Source organism: Salvelinus fontinalis, chromosome 11 (assembly GCF_029448725.1).
Source record: "Salvelinus fontinalis isolate EN_2023a chromosome 11, ASM2944872v1, whole genome shotgun sequence".
Taxonomy (NCBI): Eukaryota; Metazoa; Chordata; class Actinopteri; order Salmoniformes; family Salmonidae; genus Salvelinus; species Salvelinus fontinalis.
Window position 1 is genome coordinate 18,879,032 of NC_074675.1, and position 17,834 is coordinate 18,896,865.

The 17,834-nt window shown below is 45.0% G+C and overlaps 1 protein-coding gene across 1 annotated transcript in view; it reads right to left on the reverse strand.

Annotated features, from left to right (window-relative positions):
- The window catches only part of LOC129865227 (protein O-mannosyl-transferase TMTC1-like), a 100,392-nt gene that overhangs the window by 16,363 nt on the left and 66,195 nt on the right, over positions 1-17,834 (reverse strand). The window contains exons 7-8 of the mRNA XM_055937829.1: positions 14,538-14,727; positions 4,540-4,661 (exon numbers count right to left, since the gene is read on the reverse strand). Coding sequence (XP_055793804.1) covers positions 4,540-4,661; positions 14,538-14,727 — 312 coding nt within the window. The remainder of the gene's footprint in view (positions 1-4,539; positions 4,662-14,537; positions 14,728-17,834) is intronic.

The window sequence follows — 17,834 nt, forward strand, 5'->3', positions numbered from 1 at the left end:
TGTGTGTGTGTGTGTGTGTGTGTGTGTGTGTGTGTGTGTGTGTGTGTGTGTGTGTGTGTGTGTGTGTGTGTGTGTGAGAGAGAGAGAGAGGGCAGGCACTGTGACGTTGATCTCAGACAGCAGACCGTCAACTGAGTGAATCAGCATTATCATGAATGAGATTACCCTGCGCTAATTGTCCTCTCTCTGAAACGCCCACGCCTCTGTCAGTTGTATAGCCCTGCCAGACAAACACACACACACCAAGCTTGCCTGCCATGATAACGTCCCAGCGTTCCCCTCTTGCTCTGTCGTGGAGTAAAATGGTTGTGTGATTGCAGGCAGCGGAAAGCTCGCAAAAAACACACGAAGCAAAACTCCATTTCCCCGGAGACGCCTTCGTACGCTTGGGGCTTCATTAAAAAGTTCTGCTCGCGCGTTCGTCAGATAAGTCAGACAAAAGGAAGGTACGCAGCATCGGAGAAAATCAATTAACAACACACAGAATGCTAACTGAGAACCTGGCAAATGTTTAATTTGAAAAGCAAACAAAGCTTTTCTCTGCAGGCGCGGCAAAGTGGAAAGGGATAGTAGAAATGTCCTGTTACACAAGATTCCAATACATTCTCATACACCCACACACATCCACATTGTCTCTCTAGCCGCAATCACAAATCACACATCTCTCTCTCTCTCGCATGCAAACAGTCACACGCACGCAAACGCTAGCTCACATAATTGCAATCGCTCTCTGTCTCACACACACAATCTCGATCCCCTTTTGCATTTGCATCTCTGATACCTCAGGCCGGGGCGGAATTCATTTAGCGGCCGAGTGTCGAGCTGTGAGTGGGCGATATTAAACCCTGGGATGGGGAACCTGTCTGCGTGGAAATCACTACTAATCCTGCGCTCAGCTACGCAGATGACTCAGGGAGTATAAGTGAAAGTCCCCTGCAGACCCGAGCAAGGAAAGATTAGCAGAATTAATAGTTAGGAAGGATGGAGAGAGGGAGGGAGGGGGGAATTAGAACAATTTGAGTTAGGCTGCGATAGGAAAAGGAAGGGGGTAGGAGGAGGTTAAACAGGGATATAGAGCAGGAGAAAACCTATTGTATGAGCATAAACCTCCCTAAAGCAACCAAGTCCAATAAAGACTACATTTAGATGGAAGTGGAAACCCTGTGCCCAGCCATGTGTCTGGACTAGTTTTAGGTAACAGGCAGAGGCAGAGGTGAGGGGTCTCTCTTTAGCACCGTCTCATGTTCCCTTCACTTGAAATCAATCCCAGCATGCCCTCTGCCTCGTTGACAAGTATTCCACTGCGCTGGTTAGTTACACCGAGGCTGTAATAACACACATACTGTACTGTACAGTACATATACCTGCCTGAGACGATACAACACATACATTTTGGAAACCAGTTGCATGTTTTCTGTTTGATCAACTCCCCCCCACAGTACAGGAGGAGGTCCATTCCCTTACTCCTCCTATCACAGCAATGGGAACTGCTTTTGAGGGGGATCATTTACATATTTGAGAAGCATCTGTTGACACTTTATTCTGTCATTATACATGCAGGAGGTTAAGTGAGTGGAGAAAGATGAAGAGAGTGGATTTTACACAGCCCCCCCCCCCCCCCCCCTCCCGGCTTCCTCCAGGCTATACACTCTAAACTCTCAACCTGCAGGAGTGAATGTGTGTGTCTGTGTGCGCGCGGGCATGCATGTGTGTTTAAAGGGCAGAGGCCCCCAAGGGCCCATCTGAGCCTGATCAGGGCTCCAGGCCCCTACGGCCATGGTAATCTTACACGCACACACACACAGACACACACACATACATACACACACAGGGACCGGATTAGCAGAAAGAGATGGGGGTAGGCCGTGAGACAGGAAAATGGAAAGTCAAGCGAGAGAGAGAAAGAGAAGAAGAGAGATAGAGCATTGACAGACAAAAATAATTAGATTTTCTTATGAGATATCAGCACCAGGAAAAATAAATAGAAACATATTATCTGGGACGCCCTTGAAAGCACTGAAGGAGGAAGGTGTCCTTAGAGTGATGCAAGGTAGCGGGAGAGAACAGACAGATGGAGAGAGAACAGACAGATGGAGAGAGAACAGACAGATGGAGAGAGAACAGACAGTTGGAGAGAGAACACAGATGGAGAGAGAACAGACAGATGGAGAGAGCAGAGAGTAAAGGAGAGAACAGACAGATGGAGAGAGAACAGACAGATGGAGAGAGAACAGACAGATGGAGAGAGAACAGACAGATGGAGAGAGCAGAAAGTAAAGGAGAGAACAGACAGATGGAGAGAGCAGAGAGAGTAAAAGAGAGAACAGACAGATGGAGAGAGCAGAAAGTAAAGGAGAGAACAGACAGATGGAGAGAGCAGAGAGAGTAAAGGAGAGAACAGACAGATGGAGAGAGCAGAGAGAGTAAAGGAGAGAACAGACAGATGGAGAGAGCAGAGAGAGTAAAGGAGAGAACAGACAGATGGAGAGAGCAGAGAGAGTAAAGGAGAGAACAGACAGATGGAGAGAGCAGAGAGAGTAAAGGAGAGAACAGACAGATGGAGAGAGCAAAAAGTAAAGGAGAGAACAGACAGGTGGAGAGAGCAGAGAGAGTAAAGGAGAGAACAGACAGATGGAGAGAGCAGAAAGTAAAGGAGAGAACAGACAGATGGAGAGAGCAGAGAGAGTAAAGGAGAGAACAGACAGATGGAGAGAGCAGAAAGTAAAGGAGAGAACAGACAGATGGAGAGTGCAGAGAGAGTAAAGGAGAGAACAGACAGATGGAGAGAGAACAGACAGATGGAGAGAGCAGAGAGAGTAAAGGAGAGAACAGACAGTTGGAGAGAGCAGAGAGAATAAAGGAGAGAACAGACAGATGGAGAGAGCAGAAAGTAAAGGAGAGAACAGACAGATGGAGAGAGAACAGACAGTTGGAGAGAGAACACAGATGGAGAGAGAACAGACAGATGGAGAGAGCAGAGAGTAAAGGAGAGAACAGACAGATGGAGAGAGAACAGACAGATGGAGAGAGAACAGACAGATGGAGAGAGAACAGACAGATGGAGAGAGCAGAAAGTAAAGGAGAGAACAGACAGATGGAGAGAGCAGAGAGAGTAAAGGAGAGAACAGACAGATGGAGAGAGCAGAAAGTAAAGGAGAGAACAGACAGATGGAGAGAGCAGAGAGAGTAAAGGAGAGAACAGACAGATGGAGAGAGCAGAGAGAGTAAAGGAGAGAACAGACAGATGGAGAGAGCAGAGAGAGTAAAGGAGAGAACAGACAGATGGAGAGAGCAGAGAGAGTAAAGGAGAGAACAGACAGATGGAGAGAGCAAAAAGTAAAGGAGAGAACAGACAGGTGGAGAGAGCAGAGAGAGTAAAGGAGAGAACAGACAGATGGAGAGAGCAGAAAGTAAAGGAGAGAACAGACAGATGGAGAGAGCAGAGAGAGTAAAGGAGAGAACAGACAGATGGAGAGAGCAGAAAGTAAAGGAGAGAACAGACAGATGGAGAGTGCAGAGAGAGTAAAGGAGAGAACAGACAGATGGAGAGAGAACAGACAGATGGAGAGAGCAGAGAGAGTAAAGGAGAGAACAGACAGATGGAGAGAGCAGAAAGTAAAGGAGAGAACAGACAGATGGAGAGAGCAAAAAGTAAAGGAGAGAACAGACAGATGGAGAGAGCAGAAAGTAAAGGAGAGAACAGACAGATGGAGAGAGCAGAAAGAGTAAAGGAGAGAACAGACAGATGGAGAGAGCAGAAAGAGTAAAGGAGAGAGGGACGAGAGAGCGTAAAGGAAAGAGAGAGGAGAGAGAGCACTTCATAGGAATCCACTGCAAGGACGTACCAGAGGCCCTTGACTGAAGTGTGAAGCACAGCAGAAAATAACCTTGTGTGTGTGTGTGTGTGTGTGTGTGTGTGTGTGTGTGTGTGTGTGTGTGCGTGCGTGCGTGCGTGCGTGCGTGCGTGCGTGCGTGATGAGCTCTCCATATGTTCGATCACTCACTCGTACACACTCTTGTAAACTCCCGCATAGATAAACACACTAGGGCCGTCCCCAACAAAGACATATATTGGTCGACCGAGAGTCGTCTGTTCTTGGTTGTTTTTTTTTTTTTAAGTGTATTGTTAAATAAATCAACTACAGTAGATGTAGGATAAAAATGAAGACACAAATGACTAAAAAGAGGGAGCCAGAGATCAATATAGCCTAAACAGAAGGGGAAAAAACCTGGTCCTCCCGCTGCTCACTGTTTCTGGCCTTTGCAAACAATCGACCAGCTGAATAAATGGGGTCAGCCCTACAACACACACAAATGCAGTAAGAGCAACCAAGCAAGTCTACACACTACTGCACACAGGAGAATTACACCAGCTATCTAATTAAAAACCATCCTAACCCAGAGAGGTTTAGAGGTGGGAAAACACACACGACACACACATTACCTACAATAACACACACACACACACACGCACACGCACACACACACACACACACACACACACACACACACACACACACACACACACACACAACCCACCTGGGCATGTAGAGGACCCTCTCTGCCACCACGAAGCCCACTCTGAAGAAGAGGTTACTGGCTGGGATGAAGGGACAGACCAGGAACAACACCCCCAGCAACACCTCCCTATTCTCCAACCTCTACAGAGAGACAGAGAGAAAGGGGGGGGGGGGGGGCGAGGGAAAGAGAGAGAGGGAGAGAAAGTGTGAGAGGTTAGCACATCCATAGGAAAACCAGAGCCTAAAATTCCCACATTGAATCATTTCGCCTGTTGCCTTCATGTTGTATGCAGTAGCACACATACTGTCCAGTGTTTGACTACATGACGTGCATGTAAGCATGCCCACTTCAAACAGCAGTGGAAATAGATCAATGACATATTCATTATACATGTCGCACTTAGTTACTGAGCATATCTGACTGATGCTCTGAAATATCGAAGCCCAACGCCGATTGAGTAGATCATTAAAAACGGTTCATTCATTTTAAATCTACTCTGCGTCGAACCGATTCATTTTTTAATAAGAGTGAAAAAATCCCTCTGTGTTTGTAGTTACCAGAACAAACAGAAGCTAATTGGTCTAATGACTGTGCCCTCGGTAATGGCGTTGATTCCCTCGTTAAATTACAGTTACAAAGCCGCGGCGTCTTAATTAAGCCGCCGGCCCAATCCACGCCTCATTCTCTTGTCGACCACCTAATCACACCGCGGGACATACAGCATGCGAACATAGATAGGATCACACACTAGTCAACTACAGACACACACAGACTGGGGGGCTAGATATTATGCCATAGATAGGATCACACAGTAATTAACACATGCACACACACTCTCCCCCATTCAACCGTGCTGCTCTAAGCAGTGTGATCCCATACAGTAGGCAGTGGAGTGGACCAGTGAATGGATGGGGGAGGGTGGAATGTTGATAGTCTCTCTCCATGTCATTGGTTCCCTGTATGTCATTCCAACACAGCCCCTTCAGGGGACTCTCTCTCTCTCCCTCTCTCCCTCGTCTGTCCTTTTCTCTCTATCCTCCACTCTAAGTCATCTAACCCTCCTCCTCCTCCTCTTCTTCTTTGTTCTATTCTCCCTGTCCGTCTTAACTCTGCTGTAGAAGAGAGCAATGTCTCAACTGCTTCTCCGTTACTATGGTGACGGCAGCAGGCGCCTGTACAACGTCTGTCACGATTTGTCAGGCGGCGACACAGCTGCTTTAACCTTGCAGACCTTTCTCCCTCCATCCTCCTCCTCCTCTCTATCATCTGTTCATCTCTTCTCGCTCTTCCGCCCTGTCAATCTCTCCATCTCTCCACCACTCATCTCCGCAGTCCTCTACTCTCTTGTCAACTCTTTCCTTTCCATTCTAAATGTCCTCTAGTTTCCTGTCAGTCTACTCCTCCTCTCCTCTTTTCTTCCCTTTCCACCATCCCTCCTTTCCTCTCTCCTCCTCTCTCAGCCCCTGGTGTAGAGGAATATTCTGTGCTACAGCCCAGTGCTCCAGATGACTATAGTGGGTGGTCAGCAGCAAGGCATCCCTCCCAGATCAGACCCCTCTAGTTCTGGACTCACAACCGTTAGTCTATCCCAGTAGAACCCTTCAGAACTGGCCGACTGACATATGTCCCAGACCACACACACACTCACCAGCTCTGCCAGGCCAACAGATGGCTAGGCAGTACACACACACATACACACACACACACACACACACACACACAGATGCATGCGAGTACATGTGCACGCACACACGATGCAATCGCCATCACACTACTCTATCCCATCTGGACAAGAGGAATACCTATGTAAGAATGCTGTTCATTGACTACAGCTCAGCATTTAACACCATAGTACCCTCTCCTGTACTCCGTTCAGCCACGACTGCGTGGCCATGCACGCCTCCAACTCAATCATCAAGTTTGCAGACGACATTACAGTGGTAGGCTTGATAACCAACAACGACGAGACACACCTACAGTTGAGGAGGTGAGGGCCCTCAGAGTGTGGTGTCGGGAAAATAAAAGAGATGATCGTGGACTTCAGGAAACAGCAGAGGGAGCACCCCCCCTATCCACATCAAAGGGACAGCAGTGGAGAAGGTGGAAAGTTTTAAGTTCCTCGGTGTACATATCACCGACAAACTGAAATGGTCCACGCACGCAAACAGTGTGGTGAAGAAGGCGCAACAGCGCCTCTTCAAACTCAGGAGTCTGAAAAAAATGTGCCTTGTCTCCCCGAAAACCCTCACTAACTTTTACAGGTGCACAATTGAGAGCATCCTGTCGGGCTGTATCACCGCCTGGTACGGCAACTGCACCGCCCACACCCAGAGGGTGGTGCGGTTTGTACAACGCATCCCCGGGGGCAAACTACCTGCCCTCCAGGACACCTACAACACCCGATGTCACAGGAAGGCCAAAAAGATCATCAAGGACAACAATCACCCGAGCCACTCTGTTCACCCTGCTTCTGTCCAGAAGGTGAGGTCAGTACAGGTGCATCAAAGCTGGGACAGAGATTGAAAAACAGCTTCTATCTCAAGGCCATCAGATTGTTAAACAGACATCACTACCACAGAGCCGTGGCTACCTACCTACAGACTTGATATCACTGGCCACTTTAATACATGGAACACTAGTCACTTTAAGAATGTTTACATATCTCGCATTGTTCATCTCATATGTATATACTGTATCCTTCACTATCTATCATTTACTACCTATTGCATCTTAGCCGCTCTGTCACTGCTCATCCATATATCTTATACTGATATATTCTCATCCCATTCCTTTACTAGATTTTGTGTATTATGTTTTTTTTTTGTGGAATTGTTGATATTACCTGTTAGATATTGCTGCACTGTCGGATCTAGAAGCACAAGAATTTCACTAACCTCGCAATAACATCTGCTAACCATGTATATGTGACCAATAAAATTTTATTTGACACACACACACACACACACACACACAAAATGGGACCCAACCCATCATTTTGAACAGTAAATAGAGCAAATAAACCAACAAACACACTCCACTGTAAGGAGTTGTCTTTCCCTGCCCTCTCACGTACTTGTTCCTCTCAGGCTTTCCCTGCCCTCTCACGTACTTGTTCCTCTCAGGCTTTCCCTGCCCTCTCACGTACTTGTTCCTCTCAGGCTTTCCCTGCCCTCTCACGTACTTGTTCCTCTCAGGCTTTCCCTGTCGTCTCACGTATTTGTTCCTCTCAGGCCCTCTCTCATACTTGTTTCTCTCAGGCTTTCCCTGCCCTCTCACGTACTTGTTCCTCTCAGGCTTTCACTGCCCTTTCTCGTACTTGTTCCTCTCAGGCTTTCCCCGCCCTCTCACGTACTTGTTCCTCTCAGGCTTTCCCTGCCCTCTCTCGTACTTGTTCCTCTCAGGCTTTCCCTGCCCTCTCTCGTACTTGTTCCTCTCAGGCAGCTGTTGGTTCCATGAGTTTTCTATACTGTATGCATTTGCTGATGATGTACTGACCCCCCACACCCCCGTGTCAATGGTCAGGGATATAAATCAGGAAGTGACCGACCCTGGAAGTGGTCATTCTAATTCTATGACATTGACCATGTTGCAGACAAACTACTGTATATTGCAGTCACAATGCCCACATCAAGCAATGGTGGCATGGGGCTGCGTTCATCCAGGCGTTGTGTGATCTAGCAGGAAACTTCAATGTAGCCAGGCCTGGAATGCGCCCACAGAGCAGGCTTTAAACGCTTCAATGACTTCTTGAGGTCAAGGTTAAGGGCAGGAACCAGGAAGTGACAAACACAAACAGGGGACAGGAGTGATGCACCAATTACTTCCTGGGGTCAAGGGTCACCTGTTCATTCTGCTTGAGGTGGTTGTGGGTGATGATACAGACAGATCTCTCTAGGGGAGGTCATAGGGGTTACAGAGGCAAGTCACACTGATGTGACATCTCCTTGTTGCATGTCGGGAGTGTGACGGGAGAGAGGGGGAGAGAGAGAGCGAGAGACAAAGAGAGAGGCAGAGAGCGAGGAAGGGAGAAAGCCATTAGACTCATCATTTATCAATAACCTAGTCGCATGCAAACTAGAGGTCGACCGATTATGATTTTTCAACGCCGATACCGATACCGAGTATTGGAGGACCAAAAAAAGCCGATACCGATTAAATCATCCGATTTTTAAAAATGCATTTATTTATTTCTTTGTAATAATGACAATTACAACAATACTGAATGAACACTTCTTTTACCTTAATATAATACATCAATCAAATCAAATCAATTTAGCCTCAAATAAATAATGAAACATGTTCAATTTGGATTAAATAATGCAAAAACAAAGTGTTGGAGAAGAAAGTAAAAGTGCAATATTTGCCATGTAAAAAAGCTAACGTTTAAGTTCCTTGCTCAGAACATGAGAACGTATGAAAGCTGGTGGTTCCTTTTAACATGAGTCTTCAATATTCCCAGGTAAGAAGTTTTAGGTTGAGGTATTATATGGATTACAGGACTATTTCTCTCTATACCATTTGTATTTCATATACCTTTGACTATTGGATATTCTTATAGGCACTTTAGTATTGCCAGTGTAACAGTATAGCAACAGCCACCCTCGACAACAGCCACCCTCGAAGCATCGTTACCCATCACTCCACAAAAGCCGCGGTCCTTGCAGAGCAAGGGGAACAACTACTCCAAGTCTCAGAGCGAGTGACGTTTGAAACACTATTAGCGCGCACCCCGCTAACTAGCTAGCCATTTCACATCGGTTACACTAGCCTAATCTCGAGATTTGATAGGCTTGAAGTCATAAACAGCGCAATGCTTGAAGCATTGAGAAGAGCTGCTGGCAAACGCACGAAAGTGCTGTTTGAATGAATGCTTAAGAGCCTGCTGCTGCCTACCACCGCTCAGTCAGACTGCTCTATTAAAAATCAAATCATAGACTTAATTATAACATAATAATACACAGAAATAATATATAATATGGTCAAATCCGGAAACTCATAATTTAGAAAATAAAACGTTTATTCAGTGAAATACGGAACCGTTCCGTATTTTATCTAACGGTCCACATCCATAAGTATAAATATTCCTGTTACATTGCACAACCTTCAATGTTATGTCATAATTACGTAAAATTCTGGCAAATTAGTTCGCAACATTTACATTTAAGTCATTTAGCAGACGCTCTTATCCAGAGCGACTTACAAATTGGATATATATATATTTAACCAGGCAAGTCTGTTAAGAACAAATTCTTATTTTCAATGACGGCCTAGGAACAGTGGGTTAACTGCCTTGTTCAGGGGCAGAACGACAGATTTTTACCTTGTCAGCTCGGGGATTCGAACTTGCAACCTTTCGGTTACTAGTCCAACGCTCTAACCACTAGGCTACCTGCCGCCCCAACGAGCCAGGCGAGCCAGGCGGCCCAAACTGTTGCATATACCCTGACTCTGCGTGCAATGAACGCAAGAGAAGTGACACAATTTCCCTAGTTTAATATTGCCATCTAACATGAATTTCTTTTAACTAAATATGCAGGTTTAAAAATGTATACTTCTGTGTATTGATTTTAAGAAAGGCATTGATGTTTATGGTTAGGTACATTCGTGCAATGATTATGCTATTTTCGCAAATGCGCTTTTGTTAAATCATCCCCCGTTTGGCGAAGTTGGCTGTCTTTGTTAGGAAGAAATAGTCTTCACAGTTCGGAACGAGCCAGGCGGCCCAAACTGCTGCATATACCCTGACTGCTTGTACAGAACGCAAGAGAAGTGACACAATTTCCCTAGTTAAAAGAAATTAATGTCAGCAGGCAATATTAACTAAATATGCAGGTTAAAAATATATACTTGTGTATTGATTTTAAGAAAGGCGTTGATGTTTATGGTTAGGTACACATTGGTGCAACGACAGTGCTTTTTTCGCGACTGCGCTTGTTAAATCACCCGTTTGGCGAAGTAGGCTATGACTCAATGATAAATTAACAGGCACCACATCGATTATATGCAACGCAGGACAAGCTAGACAAACTAGTAATATCATCAACCATGTGTAGTTAACTAGTGATTATGTTAAGATTGATTGTTTTTTATAAGATAAGTTTAATGCTAGCTAGCACCTTACCGTGGCTCCTTGCTGCACTCGCATAACAGGTAGTCAGCCTGCCACGCAGTCTCCTCGTGGAGTGCAATGTAATCGGCCATGATCGGTGTCCAAAAATGCGGATTACCGATTGTTATGAAAACTTGAAATAGGCCATTCCGATTAATCGGTCGACCTGTGAGAAAGATGGAATTTCGAGTAATATGAACCCTCCATCATGGTACCACTCCACTCTCATCAGAGGATAAATGACCCTGTGCTACACATTACCTTCCATCTCTCTCTCTCTCTCTCGAAATAAAGCCATCAAAGCAGTGATAACTTGTCTTAACAACCAATGACACTAACCAGCCTAATGAGTTTACCCCTGTCTGATTAGTGCACAGCAGAATACCATTGCTGTAATGTAGAGTACGAGTCAGCTACTCCTACAGTAAACCTGTTCCCACCCAGCAGGGGCTGGACAATTTAAATGTTAATATAATTTCCTCACTCTTCCCTGCGAATGGAAACGTCTTCATACTCCCTTTTCTTCCGCTTCCTCTCTTTGACTCTCCCTCTCATTCGTACTGCATCTCTCGATCTAGCTTTTCCTCACTTGCACTTGTCTTTCCTCGTCTTGCTCTGGCACGCACACACACACCTGACTCCTTTTCAATGCACTTCCTGTTCCCATCACTCATACATGATCACAGAACTCTGTTCCGGATGACTGGTGTTGAGGCCATATTTAGGGTAAAGGGAATTGAGAAATAGTACTTACAGGAGCAATTAGGGTGAATTGCCTTACTCAAGGGCACATAGACAGATTTTTTTAATCTAGTCCGTTTGGAGATTCGAACCAGCGACCTTTCAGTTACTGGCCCGACGCTCTTAAAATGCTAAGGCTACCTGCCGCCTAGTTTCACTTCATTCTCTACAGGAAGATCAGCGTATTGAGAAAAGTTACCTACCAAACTACAGGAAGAGAACAAGAGCTTTCACAATTCTTTCAGCTTTAACCTCTTGGAACTATAGGGGGTGCTGTTCCGCATTAGCATATTTGTGTCTCCAAATTAAACTGCCTCGTGCTAAATTCTTGATCGTACAATATGCATATTATTGTTATTATTGGATAGAAAACACCTTCTAGTTTCTATAGAAGTTGAAATTTTGTCTCTGAGTTGTACAGAACAATTTCTACAGCACTTTTCATGACAGGGTTCAGATTTCAATTTTTTTTACCTCTGATCTGGGGTCTGTTTTTAAGGCGACAGTGAATGCTATGAAGAAACCGACACTGCCTACGTCTTCCTCTGGGTGTCTGTACGTCATCACGCTTTCAATGGAATCGATGGGATATTCACAGCCAGTATAAAAGACCAAAATGTATAGAGACCGCCCTTTCTCGTCGTGCGCCTGAAGCGTGAAGGGCATCGGACCTGCCTCGTTCCAAATCGTTTTCTAACCAGCAATATTTCTCCGGTCATGTTTTTACTCGTTTTAGGTGTTAAAAACATCATAATGTAGTTAATTTGAACCGTTTTATAGCAATTTATATCCGTTTAGTGCGATTTTAGAGGAATTTATTTGTTGTGCACTCTGAAACTTTGGACACGTTTTGGGGTGTCGGTCGTTGGTGGTGGACATTTCGAAGGACAGAGGACATCTATCGACCAAAAGACGTTTATAACATAGAAAGGATACATTGCCCAAGAATCTGATGGAAGAACACCTCAAAGTAAGCAATATTTAATATGATAAATCGTGTTTCTGTCGAAATATTTTAAACGCATATTTCGCCATTTTGTTTGGTATAGCTTCACTTGGCGAACCCTGTATTGAAAAGTAAGGATAATTTTAAAAATGTAAATCAGCGGTTGCATTAAGAACTAATTTGTCTTTCGATTCCTGTAAACCCTGTATTTTTTAGTCAAGTATATGATTAGCTATTAATTAAACTAGATCACTCTGAAAGATGGCGACCGACATTTTCAGGCTTGTTTTGCTACTATTTTCATTGTGTAACCACGGTTTTGTATGGCTAAATATGCACCTTTTCGAACAAACTGTATATGTATATTGTAAAATGATGTTACAGGAGTGTCATCGGAAGAATTCTGAGAAGGTTAGTGAAAAAATTAATATCTTTTGGCGATGTTGACTTTTATCGCTCACTTTGGCTAGAATCAATGCTGGGCTGCTATGTGCTATGTGCTATGCTAATATAACGATTTATTGTGTTTTCGCTGTAAGACACTTAGAAAATCTGAAATATTGTCTGTATTCACAGGATCTGTGTCTTTCGATTAGTGTATGCTGTGTATTTTTACGAAATGTTTGATGATTAGTAGTTAGGTAAACACGTTGCTCATTGTAATTATTCTAGTCCATTTGTGACGGTGGGTGCAATTGTAACCTATGGCAGCTACCTGAAATATGCACATTTTTCTAACAAAACCTATCCCATACCATAAATATGTTATCAGACTGTCATCTAATGAGTTTTTTTGTTGGTTAGGGGCTATAAATATCTTAGTTTAGCCGAATTGGTGATGGCTACTGGTGTTGGTGGACAAATAAAAGATGGTGGATTATGCTAATGTGTTTTTAGGTAATAGATGTACATCTTTACATATTGTGTCTTCCCTGTAAAACATTTTAAAAATCGGAAATGGTGGCTTTATTCACAAGATCTGTATCTTTCATCTGGTGTCTTGGACTTGTGATTTAATGATATTTAGATGCTACTATCTACTTGTGAAGCTATGCTAGCTATGCTAAACAGTGTGTGGGGGGTGGGGGGTGCTCCCGGATCCGGGTTTCTGAGGCAGTAGAAGTTAAACAGTTATACTGACGCAAACTACGGGAAGGACAAGCAGGGTAAAGAGATCAATATCACAAATGCCATCCGGTGTTGACTCCTGACAGTAGCAGCCGAGACATCTCTCACTCTGAGTGAGATGGGGACCAAAGGTCTATTCAATAACGATGAATGATGCTTTTGACGAGCAGGCTTGATTGAATAAGGCTTGTAGAATGAGTTCATCTCAGGGGAGAAAGAGAGGAGAAGGGAGAGAGCGAGAGGAGAGAGAGGGAGGGAGGGTGGATGGATGCACTAAGAGGAGGGTGCTATGTGAGAGCATACCCACACACTTTTCACACATAATAAGTCTCTTTCTCTAAACACTGCCTGTCACCACGGCAACGCAGAGAACGCAGTGTACTGTATGTTCATGGTGTGGGTCGGGCAAATAACGTGTGAGAATTTGTGCAACTCCTCTAACAGTGTGGTGTGATTAGAAGGTGAGAGTTTTCATAGCATAGTGTCTGTGTTCAGAAACCTGTGAGTATCCGTGTGTAAAAGCAGGCCTAATTCAGAAACCCCTAGCTTCTAATGTAGACTTCCAAGTACTAGACAGATAGAATCAATACACTGTGTACAAAACATTAAGAACACATGCTCTTTTCATGACAGACTGACCAGGTAAATCCAGGTGGACTATGATCCCTTATTGATGTCACTTGTTAAATCCACTTCAATCAGTGTAGACGAAGGGGAGGAGATAGGTTAAAGAAGGATTTTTAAGCCTTGAGACAATTGAGACATGGTTTTTGTGTGTGTGCCATTCAGAGGTTAAATGGGCAAGACAAAATATTTAAGTTCCTTTGAACGGGGTATGGTAGTAGGTGCCAGGCGCACCGTTTTGTGTCAAGAATTGCAACACTGCTGGGTTTTTCACGCTCAACAGTGTCCCGTGTGTATCAAGAATGGTCCACCAACCAAAGGACATCCATCCAACTTGACACAATTGTGGGAAGCATTGGAGTCAACATGGGCCAGCATCCCTGCGGAACACCTCCGACACCTTGTAAAGTCCATGCCCCGACGAATTGAGGCTGTTCTGAGGGCACCTAATCTCCATGTCCATCTCACCTGTAGCGACATGACACAGTGCAGACAGAGGGCGACCATGACCACTCCCAGCAGCAGGGCGGCGACGTTGCGCGTGTCCCACAGTGACTCCACCAGGGGTATACTGCCCACCTGCCAGTCATAACAGAGCACCGCGGGAGACAGCAGCAGCCACGCGTTGAACGCCAACAGGTAGCAGTAGGTCAGGAACCTAGAGGGAGAAGACAAGACACGAGGAAAGAGACAAATAGAAAGAGAGAGAGGGTTCAAATGTTAACTATTGGTCACATTCTTACATTACATGTACAGGAAGTTGAATCGCACTGTATTCAATCACACTCTATGTTGTTTACTGCAAACAGCCATGAAAGAACATCCTGTTCTGTTGGTCATCATGTCCTCTGTGAGTTTAGATATGGGGTTGTGTCCCAAATGGAACCCTATTCCTGGTGCACTACTTTTGATCAGAGCTCTATGGGCGCTGGTCAAAAAGTAGTGCACTACAAAGGCCATATGGTACCATCTGGAACGCGGGAGTCCAAGCGGCTGTGTTATTGATTCTGTCGCACTGGGGGAGCTACCTGAGACCATTACATGGCCATGGACAGAAAGAGAGGAAAAAAAGAGGTCTGCTTGACTGAGCAGGAGACAGAGGAGAGAGAGGAGACAGAGGAGAGAGGAGATGGGAGGAGTGGGGGAGGAGGGGAAAGTGAAAGGACTGGTAGCTGAGAGAGGAGAATGAGTAATGAAAGAAAACAGAGAGAGGGGAGCGGGAAGCGATAGAGAACACACACACACACACAGACACACACACTGTTAAATGACTAAATGATTCTCCATTACAGTCAATGGCTGCCCCTTATCATTTAGAACAGAGAAGCTGGCTCCTCTATGGAAATGGAAAGGCTCCAGTCTGAGCGGGTGGCCGTTTCTCTACTCAAGGACTAACTGGAACAACAAACACAGAGCCGTAAGGAACGGTTCTGTGTGGTCTGCTCTGCAGCTGAAGCTATGACTGGAGATGTGTTAGTGAGTTCGGTATTTGGGATGGTGAACTGTGAGACAAAACTTTTCAAATGAACATGTGGCTTGAAGTGAAATGAAACTTTGATTAGACAAGCCTGCAAACGGGAAAAGGCATATTTGTGTGCTTCAGTGCACTGAAGAAAATGAATCCTAATGAAACACACACACACACACACACACACACACACACACACACACACACACAGTAGGGCGATGCTAGAAGTAATTTGCATGTGTGTGTTTCTGCATCCAAATGGCACGCAGCCCTATCTCTGGTCAGAAGTGCATGAGAACGCGAGAACACTGAGATACCCTATCAGCATTCTCCTCCCACTCAGAAGAGCAGCAGCTTCAGAGATATGCATAGATTACACATTGATTCTCTCTCTCTGCAGCAAAACAAGCTTTCCATAGAACAGATAGGGAAAGTCAATTCCCCATTGATTTGGACAGGCGGGTTCAGATCGCCTGCTGATTTGAGAGGGGACGCAGAGTGAATATGAAGTGCTGGTATATCATCGATTTATGGAGGAACATCTAACGCTGGGGACGGCATTAAGTGATCTATTGACAGCTTCACCTAACCTAGTGCTATAGTAGATTGAGGGGAAATCCCTGTTGAATAGGAGGCTAGATATGTGCAATGGATGTACAGAATGTCAACCTTCTCTTTCTGTTTTTGCCTTCCAGTCAGGCTCGCTATTGGAGAGAAAGACATACAGATAGACATGCACAAGCATGAACAAACATGAGTGCGCACGGACGCGCACACACACACACACACACACACACACACACACACACACACACACACACACACACACACACACACACACACACACACACACACACACACACACACACACACACACACACACACACACACACACACACACACACAGAACCTGAGAGTTAAACATGGAGGAGTATGCTCACCAACTGCCATGATCAGACTGGAACGGGACATAGATTCAATTCCCCCACTTCCCACAACCTGCCACTCCCCCCACTAAGCACAACACGCACAGCATTTCCTAACAGAGAGGAGACAGGGCAGGGAGAAGTGAGGGAGGGGAAAAAGGGAGAGAGGACAGTGATGCATGTTTGAAAAAAAAGAGAAAGAAAAGGAAAGAGAAAGAAAATGGGAGAGGGAGAAAGAGAATAATCAAGAAACAGAGAGAGAGAGAAGAAAGAGTGAGAGAAATTGAGGGAGTGAAAGAGAGAGAAAGTAATCAAGAAAGAGAGATAGACAGAAGAGAAAGAGAGAGAAAATGAGAGGGGGTGAAAGAGAGAGTAATCAAGAAAGAGAGAGAAGAGATGGAGTGAAAATGAGAGAGAGAGGGAGTGTAATCAAGAAAGAGGGAAAGTGAGAGAAACAACCATCGAAAGAGAGAGACATCGAGACAGAGAAAGAATAATGGAGAAAATGAATAGCAGTTGCTGACAGGTAGGTGATGGAAGGTTTGAGGACTGTAGCTGTGTCTCCTCGGTCTCCTGTGTTCCAGCATGTTCTCCCCGATCAAGAGTCCTGAATTCAGGTGTCAAACCACCCAGCTTAACAGCCTTAAAGGCTCACACAGTCATTATGTGAGGAGAGCACTCCACACCACTCAGCGCAGAGGACACTGACACAACAGAAAGACAAATACCCTTGAAATACACTCTCACACACACACACGGGCAAACACACAGGTAAATAAATGCATGCACGCACGCACGCACATGGGCAATCACACACACGCACACAGAGAAAAAGGCAATCACAGACAATGGCACTTGATGTTTAATGGATTAGAATGTGAGTTGCAGTATGACAGTCAAGATTCTCAAAAAGCTTTCAGCATTAAATTTGATATACACACTCAACTAGACAATTACACACACACACACACACAAATAAGCAATAACACACAAACACACCTGACCTTTATGAGAAACGAGAGAGGAATAGAAAACGCTAAAATCAACAGAAATGTCACTGGTCTGCAACATGGTCATTTGAAGATTATAACTCCAAAGCACGGACGCACGCACGCACGCACGCCAGCACGCACGCACGCACGCACGCACACTAACCAGCCTGGGCTAGACTGTTGCATATAATTTGATAGGTTTGGTTTTGGAGCTTTAACTATTATAAATCATTAGTTCTAAAAGGAGACATGAGGGGTGCCATAATGAAGTTTGGGAGGGGCTGAGTGCAGGGAAAACGGTCACATGTGACAGTACTGATAAGGGGAGGAACCGTTTAAGGCCCAGATCTCTTAGCCCCCTGCTTAGCAATAAGGATGC